Here is a 14462-nt window from a genome sequence, read left to right as displayed (position 1 = left end):
ATTCTTGCCTCGGTGGAGACTAATTAAATCATTTCATATTTTCCAAGTTCTATAGAGTATATTCTATTATTTTAGATTTAATATTCAATTCAATTCTTAATGGATTTCATGAAATGGTTTTTAATTTCTTTAATGAAGTCAATTTCAATTTTTAATTCTTTAATTAATCTGATACTTTCTTTATTCACTAATCCATTTATTGAAATTACTACTTGAATTATTCTGTCATCTTTTAATTTCTCTATTTTCATTAGCCTATTCTTTAATTCCTTATACATATTTCTTTTCTTCCAACACACTCAATTAATATTGTGATATTCAACATTAGTCATATCAAATAATAAACCAGTTTGGTTCTTTTTATCTAATACATATATATCTGGTATTTTGTGATATTGTCATTCATTTTTATGCATTATTCGTTTGTTCAATATCATTGTAATGTCTTTATATTGTAACACTGTTTCATATAGTACTTCTTGTATTGTTCATTTCATGTATATCTTCTTATTAATCCCTCCCATATTATAATGCCGATATTGTCATGTTTTTCCATTTGTGATTTATTATGACCAATACAAGATAGTTTATGTCTTTAAATAATGTATTTGATTAATATTTATTAGATTATCATTTATTAATATTAAGCAAACTTAAAGACAAATAGTTATGAGTTTAATATTAATTGTTAAATTTCAATACTTTATTTTTAAAAAGAATGGTGTTTTAATGAAAAATATTATAACTAACAATAGTCATGAAAAAATATAGAAATAAAAGACAAAAATGAAGTAAAACCCAAATACATTATGAACCTAGTTATTAATTTTCAATTATTTTATATCATTTAATTCTATAACAATAATTAAAATTGAATAATCAATATACTTATTATAACAAAATTGAGTGAATATGAGATAAATGAATAATGAACCAATGACGCATTTACTCATATGATAATGGTTATAAAGTAGTTAATGTTGGAAATTGTTTTATGATAAAAATTTGTGGTGTTGTAAATTATGAGACAATAAGACTCTAGTTTATTTTTATATCCTAATTTTTGTTTTGTTTAATTTTTTGCAATGACTCTTAAAACTCCATTTCTTTTAATTCCAAATTAAAAAACCAGACAGAAGTATTAATGAAGTAAAAATAAGTTATAAAAAAGAGTAAAAGAAGAAAGATAGAAAAGTTGCAAAAGAAAGAGAAATATTATAATTTTTATGAAAAAATAAGAGAAGTTAATAACAACCCTAATATTTTTCCAAAATATAATGATAGAACTATAAAAATAATAAATAGTAGATAAAAATAATAATAATATTATAATTAATACTATTCAAAAAAAATAAAAAGATGAACACAAAAATAAAAAGAGAACACATGAGTACAAAGAAGTCCCAATGGGTTCAAGCTGGAGGTCATGGAGGACCACAACAACTTCATCCAGATGGACAATATCTTTTAAAGCCATGTTTGTCTCATAGAGAACGAGATTTTTATTTACATATTAAAGATGATAAAGAATGGACTGGGACAGGAATTATACCAAAATTTTATGGAGTTGAATTACATGAATTTGGATTTGGAGAACTTGAATTTATTAGAATGGAAAATTTAATGTATAAATACAAACGACCATTTGTACTTGATTTAAAAATTGGAACACAAACATGGGATCCAGAAACAGCATCAAGTAAAATGAAAAAAAGATTAGTTGTTGACTCAACATCTACAACTACCTCACTTGGTGTTAGGTTTAGTGGAATGGAAAGAAATATAGGAGAAGAAAAACCGATATTATATTCACGATATTTATGTACACATGAAGTAAATACAAGAGACTCATTAAAAGAATATATTAAATTATTTTTTAATGATGGAAAGAAGTATAGAAAAGAACTTGTTCCATATTTTATTTCACAACTTGATAAAATGATTGAAGTAATGAAAAAAAGAGAATACAAAATGTTTAGTAGTTCTGTATTATTTGTTTATGACAGTACAACAACATTAGAAGATAAAAAATATAATTGTAAAATGATTGACTTTGCTCATAATTGGATTTTAAGTGAAGAAGAATGTACTGTTGAAGATGGTTTTCTCTTTGGTTTAAATAATCTAAAATCAATATTAGAAGATATTGAAAATGAATTTAAATCTCTTTAAATTCAATTAAAAAAACTTAATTTAAATTCTCTTTTTTAAGAATTTAAAAGTAAATTAATTTAATTAAATAATAATTCAATAATATTCAATTATTATATTGTAAAAATGTATTGTATTGTAGTCCTGTTGAAAGTAATTTAAATACATCATTAATTGATGTATTTCTTAAACAGACTCTTTTTTGTTGTTCTTCATTTAATAATCTAAATTGTTTTAACATATCTCCATCTAAAAATACATGTTTTCTTGTTCCAAATCCCATTCCATATCCTTTTTCAAATCTATATTCTTCTGCATTTGTTCCTGCAAAATGCCATGGTTCTCTATTCATTTTTATATTAATTTGTCTTAATACTTGATATATTTTTTCTTCAACAACTGAAATATAACCAACACTTCCTTCAACAGTTACATACATATAAATATAACCTTTTCCATTCCATAGTCTTGTAAATTTTAATAAATTCATTCCAAGATTAAATGTAGCATCAATTTCAAATATTGATAATTGTTCTGTTGCAGCTGAACTATAATTTAATAAACTTAAATTTTGTTCTGAATCAAATTCAAGTACTGAGAAATAATCTTTTGTTATTATAAAAGTTGAATCAATACAATGAATATTTCTTGCATCTTTACCAAGAGGTATAACAGTATAGTCATATGGTTTAAATAATAATAATACTACTGATCTATAAAAATCACTTAATAATATTAAATAACATTCTTTTTCATTTCCTCTTTCCATTACCTTTAATGGAAGATATTCAATTGAATTAATTAATATAGAAATATCACTAAAACATTTCTTTATCCATCTTGTTTCATCTACTCGTTCAATTAATTCTAATTCATTTCCTGATGCTACAGCAAGAAATCCACCTATTTCATTAACTGCATGAACTGACTTTTTTCCATCTCCAATTTTATTAATTAATTGAATTTGATTTTCTATATTAAAAATATAGGTTTTTCCTTTAACAGGATTATCTTCTGTTGTTTGTTTATTAACTCCAACAACTAAATAATTTTTAAGTTGTTTTCCAACTTTAAATTTTAATAATTTTGCTGTACAAATGAATTGACCTTTTTTAAATTCATAATAATCATTGGTTGTTAAATTTATTATTCTATAACGTTCTAATAACACATCTGAATTTAATGGTTGTGCTTCTAATACTGGTGGCTCTTCTTGTTGATTATTACTTGAATGAGGTAATTGAGGTGGACAATCAGGTGTATCTAATACAGTAGTAAATGATACTGTAACAAATAATTTATTTTTATATGATACTAAATGATGTGGTGTTCCTTGAATATCAACTCTAGTAAATGGAAGTGGATATTTATCAATATTTTGTTTATTTAATTTAACAATTAATTTACCATCATCTGTGTCTAAATAACAAGTAAAATTATTTAAAACTATTACTTCTTTTATTACTTTAATACTAAATGGAATAACTATTGGATAATAATAATTATATTCAATAAAATATGAACAATTTCCATTAATTAAATAATGCTTTTTATTATTTATTTCTATCCTATTAATATGTGGTTTAATACTACAATTAAATGTTTGAGGTGCTTCAACTTTTAATCTTTCAAATTTCCCTTTATCATTCATTGATCTATAATAACATAAAATTCCTTCTTTTGTTATTATTATTAAATCAATTTTTCCTTCTATAATTGATACACACTCAATATCTACTACTTCTTTTCCTTTTTTTGTTTCTTCTTTTACCCATTGACTAATTCTTTCTCCAATTCCTTCTAACACCATTTCTCCTTTATATACTTTTCCATTTTTTAATTTAATAAAATTATTTCCTTCTCCTTCTTCTTCCATTTCATTAGAAGAAGGAAGAAAAGATAATTCATTAATACCTTCTTCTTGTATTATAATTTCTTTTTTATTAATATCAAAAACACACCATTTAGCATCACTTTTTTCAATAATTAAATAATCATCTTCTTTTTTAACTCTTTTAATACTTCCAAGAATTTCTGTAGAACAAATATTTATTGAATTTAAAAATATTCCATTTTTATTTACTTCAATATTATCATTTTTATAAAAACATTCTGATTCTTTAACTCCCATAATATTTTCAGGTTGAATACTTCTTGATAATTTAACAATTTTACTAAATGGTTGTATCCCACAACATAAAACAATAGAAATCATATTATTTTCTTCTTCTAATAAAGTATATTCATGTACATTACAAATAGAAACAATATAATCTAATTGTGGGAATTCAACTGTTAATTCTTGTGGAATAGAAACTGGTTGTGGTTCATCAAAAGGATATTCTTCTTCCATTTCATTATGTCTAAATAATAAATTTTTGGAACGAATTTCTTGGTTAATATGTTGAGATATTTCATGTTGTTTACCTTTTCCATATTCAACAATTTCATAATTATAAATATAACTATCATGAACTGTACTTCCAATAAATAAATGATTTGAAGAAATAGTAAAAGTAGTCGGGTGATATTTATATGGAGAATTAGTAATGATTACATCACAAATTCTATTTGCAATAGAAAGTAAATGAACATAATAACTTTCTCCATTCATAGAAAATATAATATAAAGATGATTTGTTAATTTAAATATTGATTTAACTGAGTTCATAATTTTTGTTTGCATTTGAAGAATTTGAAATGAAGATAATGGTCCATTTATATTTTTTGGTATTACAAAAAACTTTCCAAAAGGAAGAATGAATGACTCAAACGATGTTGTTGATAAATAAATAATACTATTTATTGTTAATATAAGAAGTCCATTTGTTGGATAACAATCTACAATTTGTAATGCATTATAAGGAACATATGAAAATTGATATGATATTGTTGCAACAATATCTTGTCTTTCATGAATAACATCTGGTTCTAATGATAGTATAATAATCTCATTAGTTGTTTCTCCTGTATTTACTATTCGTCTATTTAATTAATAAAACTATTAACAAACCCTTCTTTTAATTAATAACACTATTAACAAACCCTTCCCATGTTGGTATTTTCATATGAAGAAAAGCTACTGACGGTAAATCATACCCATCTAAAACAATACAGTCAATAATTCTATTAATCCCAAATTTCTCTAAGTTAATAGAATATGATGTTTTGCTAATAATTATTAATGTCTTTTATTATAACTTATATTTTTATTCTCAAAAAAAAAATAATAGAACAAACTCAAGTCCTAATGGAATAACCCACATTAATCTATCATAACAAATTAAACTAATACATCGCCCTCTTTTATCAATTAAGAGTCTTGGATCAGTATATGTTGTTGGTGTTAATCCTTCTTGCATTCTTTTAAGAGGAAGTTCAAAACAATGTAATGAATGAATAACAAATTTATTATTTGTTTCATCATATCTCAGTACTGACACTTTAGCTTCTTTAAATAATAAAACTAGCATCATTACATGGTTCACTTCTACATTTCCTATTTGAATAATATTTGCTTCAGTAACTTCTTTACAACGAACTTGAAGTCCTTGAGGAGTAATATCATAACACACAAATTGATTACGAATACTTGTGATTAATTGTTCATATTTACCAGTAAATTTAGCAATAATAGAATGTTCAACTCCTTGTGGATTGACAACTGTTTCATGAAGCAACCAAGTCATTTAAATTTAATTTGTTTTTTTTTGATTTATTTTTTATGTTTTTTTTTTATGTTTTATATCTCATTTTTTTTTTAATTTTGATGAGTCTTTAGTTTTGTTAAAATCTTAGGAGAAATTACTGAAACTAACAATAAAAAAATGTGTATTTTAATCAACCCTATTCTATAAATAAATAATCAATCCAAAAACTAAAAAGAAGAAAAAGAAACAAAGTTCATTAATTAATTTATGAAAATAACTGTGACAACTATCTCAAAGAAACTATTCACATTTGATGTTGAACCAACGTCTACTATTGGTTATTTAAAAGAATTAATTTCAAAACAAGAAGGAATAGAAATTTCTTCAATTGCCCTCTGTTTTAAATCAAAAATGTTAAAAAATAATGATGAGACATTAGACAAAATTGGGTATGCTGAAGGAGAACACATTGTGATGATAGTCATGAAAAAGCCAACAAAAGCTAATATTACTGAATCTTCTAATGATGAAAAAAAAATCCTTAAACCTATTCCAAACGAAAAGAAACCATTAGTTAATCCAGAAGTACCAACGAAAAAAGAAAACGATATTGTTATTGATGAAAATTTGGTTATAGAATTAAAAAATCAAGGATATGATGAAGAACATATTAGGGATGCTCTTAAAAAATCTAATAATGATAAAGAAAAAGCTCTTTCAGAATTAAAAGGAAATCCACTTGAAAATTTTGATATGTTTCAACCAACAGAAGAAACTCAAAATGAAATGGTCCAAGAACCTCCAATTGAAATTCAAATTACTCCAGAAGAATTAGATGAAATTATTGATGAAGTTGAAGAAGAAGATCCAGAATTGGCTGAACAAATGAGAGAAGATCCAGAACTAGCAATGAATTATTTACTGCAAAACCTTCAAATAGGAGAAGATATAGATGATGATGGGTTAGGAAGTTTTGGAGAGAATCTTTCACCAGAAGAAATAGAACAACTTATTCAATCAGGTGCATTAAGTAGAGAAGAAGTTGACCAACTCTTAGATGTAAATAATCAAATGAGTGAAGAAGGATCAATGTCTTTGAACTCTGAAGATGAAATGAGTGAAGAAGAAGGTCAACTCTCAACAACTGATTCAAAACCTCCAAAAGCACCTAAAAGTGATCAACAAAAATCTAATTTACCAAAAAAAGAAAATTTAAGTTCAGAAGATCAAAAGAATATTACTGACTTAATGGAATTAGGTTTTTCACGTTCTGTGGCAACTGAAGCATATATTGTAAGCAATAAAAATAAAGAAGTTGCTGCTAACTACTTATTTGAAAGAGGTTATTAATTGATTGATTTGATTTGTGATTAAAAAATATATTAAAAAGAATTATAAATGAAGAGAAACATCAAACTTTTTTATTTTTAATAAAAAATAGTAAATTAATAATATATATTATTAGTTCAGTTTTTATAGTTCTATGAAAATTCTCAATGAACTTTCGTTTTTTTTTGATTTGTGGTTTTTAATTTCACTATGTCAATTTTTTGAAAAGAGAGGCACGTAAGTAATTTTTAGAAATACAAACAAATATTTGGTTAATAAAGGAAAAATATAATGTGAATTTTTTTGTAAAAAGATAAAGTTCTTTAACCAAAGAGTAAACTGCCTTTAGTTTCAAAAGATTTTATTAAACAGTAGAAGAGAGTAATTGATGTTTGGGATAGGAATCGCAGATTAACGAATGAATACAGTAGTATTTAAATTAAAAAAAAAAGAAAAAAGAAAAGGATATGAATAGACACTAACTATTTAATTAAATCTAGAAAATAATAAACATAAATAATTTAAAGATGTCAACAAAATTACAAATGATTGTAGATGATCCATATCTTGAACCATTTGCTGCAACAATTTATGGAAGACAAAAGAAAACACTTGATGTTCTTTCAAAAATAGAACATAATGAAGGATCATTAGAAGAATTTGCTAATTCATACAAACGATATGGATTAAATAGAACAGTACAAAAAGAAAATGGAAAAGAAGTAGAAGGATGGAGTATTAGAGAATGGGCACCTAATTTTAAAGAAATGTATTTATTTGGAGATTTTAATAATTGGGATAGAGCCACAGCTATTAAATTAACTCGTGATGAATTTGGAACACACAATGGGTTTATTCCAGATGAAAATGGAGAATCTAAAATTAAACATTTAAGTAAAATAAAAGTATTTGGTATCACATATTCTGGAGAACGATTAGATAGAATTCCTACATATCATAGATATTGTGTTCTTAATCCTAAGACATCATCAATGGAAGCTGTTGTTTATAATCCAGAACATCCATATAATCCTACATCACCAAAACCAAAAATTCCAAGTGCATTAAAAATATATGAAAGTCATGTTGGAATTTGTACACCAGAAAAGAAAATAGCAAGTTATGATGAATTTAGAGAAAGAATTGTTCCATATTGTAAAAAAGTTGGATATAATGCGATTCAATTAATGGCTATTATGGAACATCCATATTATGCATCTTTTGGATATCAAGTTACAAATTTCTTTGCAGCATCATCACGATTTGGAACACCTGATGCATTAAAATATTTAATTGATGAATGTCATAAAGAAGGAATTATTGTATTATTAGATATTGTTCATTCACATACATCTGCAAATGTAGTTGATGGAATTAATATGTTTGATGGAAGTGATGGACATTATTTACTTCCAGGAGAACAAGGAAAACATCCATTATGGGGATCAAGATTATTTAATTACAACAATTATGAAACATTAAGATTTTTATTGTCTAATGTTAAGTATTATGCAGAAGAATTTGGATTTGATGGATTTAGATTTGATGGAGTAACTTCTATGATTTATACTCATCACGGTGTTGGAGCACATACTTTTGATTATGCACATTATTTTGGTCCAAATGCAAATGAAGATGCATTAACTTATTTGTCATTAGTTAATATTCTTGTTCATAGAAAAAGTATGAATTGTGTTACTATAGCTGAAGATGTATCAGGATATGCAGGATTATGTAGAACATTTGAGGATGGAGGAATTGGATTTGATTATAGACTTGCTATGTCATGTCCAGATCTTTGGATAGAATATTTAAAAACAAAGAAAGATGAAGATTGGAATGTAAACCATATTGGATTTGTATTAAATAATAGAAGATGGAAAGAAAAAGCTATTGCTTATGCAGAGTGTCATGACCAAGCATTGGTTGGAGATAAAACTATTTCATTTTGGTTAATGGATAAAGAAATGTACACTGGAATGTCATGTTTATGGCAACCATCATTAGTTATTGATAGAGGAATTGCTTTACATAAAATGATTCGATTAGTAACATGTATGTTAGGAGGAGAAGGATATTTGACATTTATGGGAAATGAATTTGGACATCCTGAATGGCTTGATTTCCCAAGAGAAGGAAATGGTGATTCATTCCATTATTGTAGAAGACAATATAATTTGGTTGAAGACCATTTGTTAAGATATAAATTTTTATTGGCTTTTGAGAGAGAAATGCTTCATTTAGAAGATCAATATCCATGGTTAAATAAACCAAATGCTTATATTTCAAAACATAATGAAGGGGATCATGTTTTAGCTTTCCAACGAGGTGAAGTTATTGGAGTTTTTAATTTCCATTATGAAAAGAGTTTTACAGGATATGGAATTGGAGTAAAAGAACCAGGAACATATAAAATCATATTAAATTCTGATTCATCAGAATTTGGAGGATATGATAGAATTACTTCTCAAGAATATGTCTCTCAACCAATTGAATGTGATGGATTACCAAATCAAATTCAAATTTATATTCCTTGCAGAGTTGCTATTGTTTTAACCAAAATAAATTAATTCAATTTAAAATTCAAATAAAGAATTATAATTTTAATATATAATTTATAATTAATATTTTATTCTTTGTTTCATAAAACATTTATTCAAAAAAAAATGAGGAATTATTCTTAAAATAAACAAAAAAAAAACAAAATAAAAAAGAAACGAAAAACTGTTAAAATGAAATGGAAAGAAATTCATTCCAATCAACTCAGGCATTTATTGATGCATTGGTTCAAGCAAATAAAGAGATGGATGATAATATGCAACAGATGACACCTGTTCTTCAAGGATTAATGGATAAAATAAGTATTTTAACAAAAGAGAATGATGAGTTAAGAGATGTTCTTCAACAGACAATTGATAAATTAGATGAAGTAAAGAAAGAACATGAAGTTGTCGAAAAAAAAGAAGAAAATATACATCAAATAAAAGAAGAAAATATATTACTTAAAAGAGAAAATGAAGAAAATGAAGCTCTTATTAGACAATTAAGACAACAAATATATCTTTTAGAACAAACACATACAAATCAATTAGATGACCTTAGAACCCAAATAAAACATAGAGACCAACAAATTGATATTTTTCAAAAAGAACGAGATAACATTGTTAATGAAATAGTAATGGCAAGACAACAAATATCTATTCTTCTTAAACAATTAGAAACAGCACAAAACGAAATTACCACACAAAGATATATGGAAGAATATAATAAAAAACTTGATGATATGAATTATAAATTTGAAGAAATGAAAAAATCAATTGAAAAAGTAAATTATCAAATAAATGAAAGAAAAAGTGTAATTGAAACAAGTTATATTGATACAATTTCAATAAATGAACCAATTAAAGAAGAAGAAACAAATAATAAAGAAGAATTTATATTATCAGAGAATGAACTAAAGACATCACCAATGAGATTGGCTTTATTTAAACAACCGGATTTTTTAAATAGTCCAAAAGTTATTATTCATCTCTCTGGAATATCAAAAGAAACAAGAGAATCTTTAAGTGAAGAAGTTATGAAAAAAGGATTTGAAATATCTGTAAATTATTCTAATAAAGTTACTCATGTAGTTGTATCTTCAAAACTTACCATGACAAGTATTAAAGCTCTTATTGAAGGAAAATGGGTTGTTTCAAAGAATTGGATTATTAATGGAATGAAAAAAGATGAATTTAAATACGGATTTCAAAAATTTAATTTATTCAAAGGAAAAAAAGTATTTGCTACTGAACTATTCACTAGAGATCAAACAGGAATGGAAATATGGGAAACTTTAGTAAGGTTTGGTCAAATAGAAGTTGAACAACAACCAGAACTTGCAGATATTTGTCTTATAGGAAAGAAAGAAGAAGTTCAAGGAAAACATGTATTTACTAAAGAAGAATTTCTCAAATCATTACCACTTCCTAGAACAGTTTTAACAGATGGAAGTATTCCAAGTAAATGTGTATTAACTAAAATCCCTCTTGCAATTTAAATATTTAGAATCTAATTTGTTTTGTTATTAACTAAATTTTATTTTAAATTAATGTTAATAACTTTATATTGTTAAATAAAATAAAATGTATTAAATGAAAATATGTTATAATTTAATAGAAATATCGTTATGAAAAATCAAAATCAAATAATTTAGAATTAATTAAAGTAATAATGTAAAAAGATATTATTATTTAAAAATAAGTCTACATAAATTATGAATTTTAATATTCATAAAAGATAAATGTTTAAATTCTAATAATATGATTGATTTATTTATTAACTTATTTAAAATAAAATTTCTCATTTAAATTTATATCAAATTAGATGTTAATTCTAATTGGTTTTGTTTATAATAGTTAATAGTCTAATGGTTTTTTATTAAAGATGATAATTCTATTAAATTTTATTCACAAAAAAATTAAGAAATTTAAATAGTTTTAATTAATACGTTTTGTTATAAAGACATTTGTTGTTAGATAAAAGGATTTTAATATTCATTAAATAAAAACCCAAAATTACCAATTTGTTATTCTGGTTTATTTTTTATCAAAAAGGGACAATTTTCGTTGAAAGAAGTAGTGTATTTTAGTTATAATGAACAACAGTAATAGAATAAAGATTTGTAACAAAATAAAATAACAAAGATGAATTATAGTATTACTTTTAAATATAAACAAAAAAGTATTGTTAATTAAAAATAAAAAATTGAGTAAAAAATTGTTTATTTAACAATGGTTTTGGTTTAATTGTTATGTTAATCTGATAGCAGAACCTTTAACAACTAATTTATGTCTAATAACAGGTGAACAGTTTGAATTTCCAACATACAATGACTTCTTTTTAGAGTCATACCTACTTCCTCCTCTTAATTCAAAACAAAATTGTTGATCACATTTAACTGTCGTTGGATTTAAGAAATCTAATTTTCTTGAAGTGTAAAGATAACTTAATAATGCTTGATCATATCCCCAATATTTCAAATATTTTTGTTCCATTGACTCTGTTAATACAGTTAAATAATCTACCATTTTATCATATCCTCCAAATGTAAATCCTGCATTAACTATCAAGGTATGATTTTTAGCATATTGATAAGCTATTTCTTTTCCAAAGAATTGATGGATCCATCCACGATTCCAAGAATCTCTAAAATCATTACATTCAATATTTCCTCTTTTATTTATTAAACATTCATATGACAAATATAATTCATCTTTTGAAAATGTAGCAAATGCGTCTCCAAATAAAAATACATCACGAATATCTGATAATGCAACACGGTCATATTTTCCTTTATTTTCTTTTAAATAATTTAACCATGCAAAGAACCTAATAATAACACCATTTCCCTGAGGTACATTTTTTGCTTGAACAACTTCTACTCCACACTTATTCAAATTTTCAATAAAGTCTGGTGTTGGTGGATTACCAATTAATACAAAGACTTTCTTTGCATTTGGGATAGATTCTAAATTCATTTTAAATTGACCATAAACCATTGCCTCTGACTCTTTCCATTTTTTTACTTGAGGAAAAGAACCACCAAGTAATAATATATCTCTTTCATTATTTTTTTCACTTTTAAATACTTTAGAACACTCTCCATCATAATTAAAGTTAGTAAGATTAAAATAACGATCCATAAACCAATTTTTTGAATCACTATTTCGTTTGTAAATATTATTTTTTGAATTACTGAATAAAGTTATCCCAAATAATAAGCATACAATTAAAATAAATAACATCACTACAGACTGGAATAACAATCCAAACTGTCTCATAGATACTTTGGTTGTAATTTTATTTTCTAGATATAATTCTTTCTTTTATTTTCTAGATGGATTTACTTCTGTTTATATAAAAAATCTTAGGGTTTAGTTTGTCTTCCTTTCTTTTTCTGTGGAGTTGTATGAATATTAAATTTATGTATTACAAGTCGTATTGTTTAACTAATAACTTAAAACTTGTCTTTATTTTGTTTATTCTTTATTACTTTTCCTTTAACGCAATGTCTTAAATAATGTGAATATTCTTTTTAGCAATATTTATTTGTTATGTCCCCAAGTATTAAAATAAAAATATAATTTCCTTCTGTATGATAAAAAAGGATTATCTATAAATATTTAAATATCCGCCAATATTATTGCTAATCAATCTACTTTTTCTCTTTATCAAATAAACGTTAGGGGAAAAAAATGTAGAGAAGAATGATGTGATTAGTATTAATATAATAAATATATTATAATAATCTAGATTTATTTTTAAATAAAGAAATAAAACTCTATTTTTTTTTTACTATTCTTTAATAATATTTTAATAATATTTTATAACTTTTTCTTTTTCCAATAAAAAACACAAAAAAAAAAAAAGAAAAAACTCATTTATTCATCATTTTTTGTTAATTGTTTTTAGTTAGTTTGAATATGAATTGGTGTTGTGTATTATAAATTCTTTAGAAACAGAAAAGAGTTTCAATTAATAAACTTCATATTTCCTATGGTAGTCTCATCTTATTTAGAAATGTAATAAGTAGACACAGTATGACTTTGAAAGAGATAAGCGAATGGTTAAACATTTTAGAAAGTGTTAAAGACTACCACAAACAAAACATTATGATAAATACTTTGTTTATATCTTTTACTAACACTGGTAATTTACTACTTTCTATTTCAAATTTATTAAAGTATAAAGACTTTTTGTTGTTTGTTTAAAAAGAGGAAATAATTTGTAGTTTAGTAAGGATTGTCTAATAATCTACATTGGTTGATTCATGATATTGTGTTTATTGAACGGTTTAATAAATATTTCAATGAATAATTAACTAATGAATACTATTTATTGAAATATATTAATTCTTCAGAGTTATTTAAATTCCAAAACAATAAGAATGAAATAAAAGAAAATATTTGAATAAAACAAAGCTACACATCTATGAGAAAAAATAATTTATAAAAATTAAATAAATTTATTCTACGGTAAAATAAGAAACAAGAAAGAATAATAATAAAAGAAAAAGAAAGAAAGAAAAGAGAATGATAAAGAGAAAGAGTGTCAATATTAATAGATGAAAGATGAAGAAATGTAAAGATAATAAAGGAATAAAAAAAGAATAAAAAAAAAATAAAGATAAAGAAATGATAGAAGAAGGAAATAAATAGGAAGAGAAGTTCAAAAATGATAATTGAATAAAGTTGAAGATTATATGAAAATAAAAAGGAGATTAAAGATATAGAATATAAGTATTAAAAATATAAGAAATAAATATGATAGTTTTTAATATAAATGAAGAAA

At 24.2% G+C, this 14462-nt stretch overlaps 7 protein-coding genes across 7 annotated transcripts in view, besides 1 other annotated feature; 5 read left to right on the top strand and 2 right to left on the bottom strand.

Annotated features, from left to right (window-relative positions):
• EHI_106130 (uncharacterized protein) overlaps nucleotides 1-55 on the top strand; it is a gene marked incomplete at both ends in the record, with an annotated part of 6078 nt that extends 6023 nt beyond the window's left edge. The window contains one exon of the mRNA XM_651911.2: nucleotides 1-55. This exon is cut by the window's left edge and continues 6023 nt beyond it. Within this exon, the coding sequence (XP_657003.2) occupies nucleotides 1-55 (55 nt within the window).
• Nucleotides 2-587: a repeat region.
• Nucleotides 588-1359: 772 nt separating this feature from the next.
• Nucleotides 1360-2172, top strand: EHI_106120 (inositol hexakisphosphate kinase, putative; the record flags this gene model as incomplete). Its single annotated transcript, XM_643398.2, has 1 exon — nucleotides 1360-2172. One exon carries the CDS (start codon nucleotides 1360-1362, stop codon nucleotides 2170-2172), a length of 813 nt encoding a protein of 270 aa, XP_648490.2.
• An 85-nt stretch (nucleotides 2173-2257) lies between these two features.
• Nucleotides 2258-5840, bottom strand: EHI_106110 (cleavage and polyadenylation specificity factor subunit, putative; the record flags this gene model as incomplete). The annotated part of the gene is made up of 3 exons (XM_643397.1): nucleotides 2258-5135; nucleotides 5197-5322; nucleotides 5392-5840. 3 exons carry the CDS (start codon nucleotides 5838-5840, stop codon nucleotides 2258-2260), a joined length of 3453 nt encoding a protein of 1150 aa, XP_648489.1.
• Nucleotides 5841-6068: 228 nt separating this feature from the next.
• On the top strand, nucleotides 6069-7151 carry EHI_106100 (UV excision repair protein RAD23, putative; the record flags this gene model as incomplete). The annotated part of the gene is made up of 1 exon (XM_643396.1): nucleotides 6069-7151. The coding sequence occupies one exon, from the start codon at nucleotides 6069-6071 to the stop codon at nucleotides 7149-7151; it is 1083 nt and encodes a 360-aa protein (XP_648488.1).
• A 506-nt stretch (nucleotides 7152-7657) lies between these two features.
• Nucleotides 7658-9700, top strand: EHI_106090 (starch branching enzyme, putative; the record flags this gene model as incomplete). Its single annotated transcript, XM_643395.2, has 1 exon — nucleotides 7658-9700. The coding sequence occupies one exon, from the start codon at nucleotides 7658-7660 to the stop codon at nucleotides 9698-9700; it is 2043 nt and encodes a 680-aa protein (XP_648487.2).
• Nucleotides 9701-9867: 167 nt separating this feature from the next.
• On the top strand, nucleotides 9868-11169 carry EHI_106080 (uncharacterized protein; the record flags this gene model as incomplete). Its single annotated transcript, XM_643394.1, has 1 exon — nucleotides 9868-11169. The coding sequence occupies one exon, from the start codon at nucleotides 9868-9870 to the stop codon at nucleotides 11167-11169; it is 1302 nt and encodes a 433-aa protein (XP_648486.1).
• Nucleotides 11170-11920: 751 nt separating this feature from the next.
• On the bottom strand, nucleotides 11921-12814 carry EHI_106070 (uncharacterized protein; the record flags this gene model as incomplete). The annotated part of the gene is made up of 1 exon (XM_643393.2): nucleotides 11921-12814. The coding sequence occupies one exon, from the start codon at nucleotides 12812-12814 to the stop codon at nucleotides 11921-11923; it is 894 nt and encodes a 297-aa protein (XP_648485.2).
• Between the last annotated feature and the right edge of the window lie 1648 nt (nucleotides 12815-14462).

Source organism: Entamoeba histolytica, genomic scaffold (genome assembly GCF_000208925.1).
Source record: "Entamoeba histolytica HM-1:IMSS scf_1104750517895 genomic scaffold, whole genome shotgun sequence".
In the NCBI taxonomy this organism is placed as follows: Eukaryota; Evosea; order Mastigamoebida; family Endamoebidae; genus Entamoeba; species Entamoeba histolytica.
This window is presented reverse-complemented; position numbering and strand designations above follow the sequence as displayed.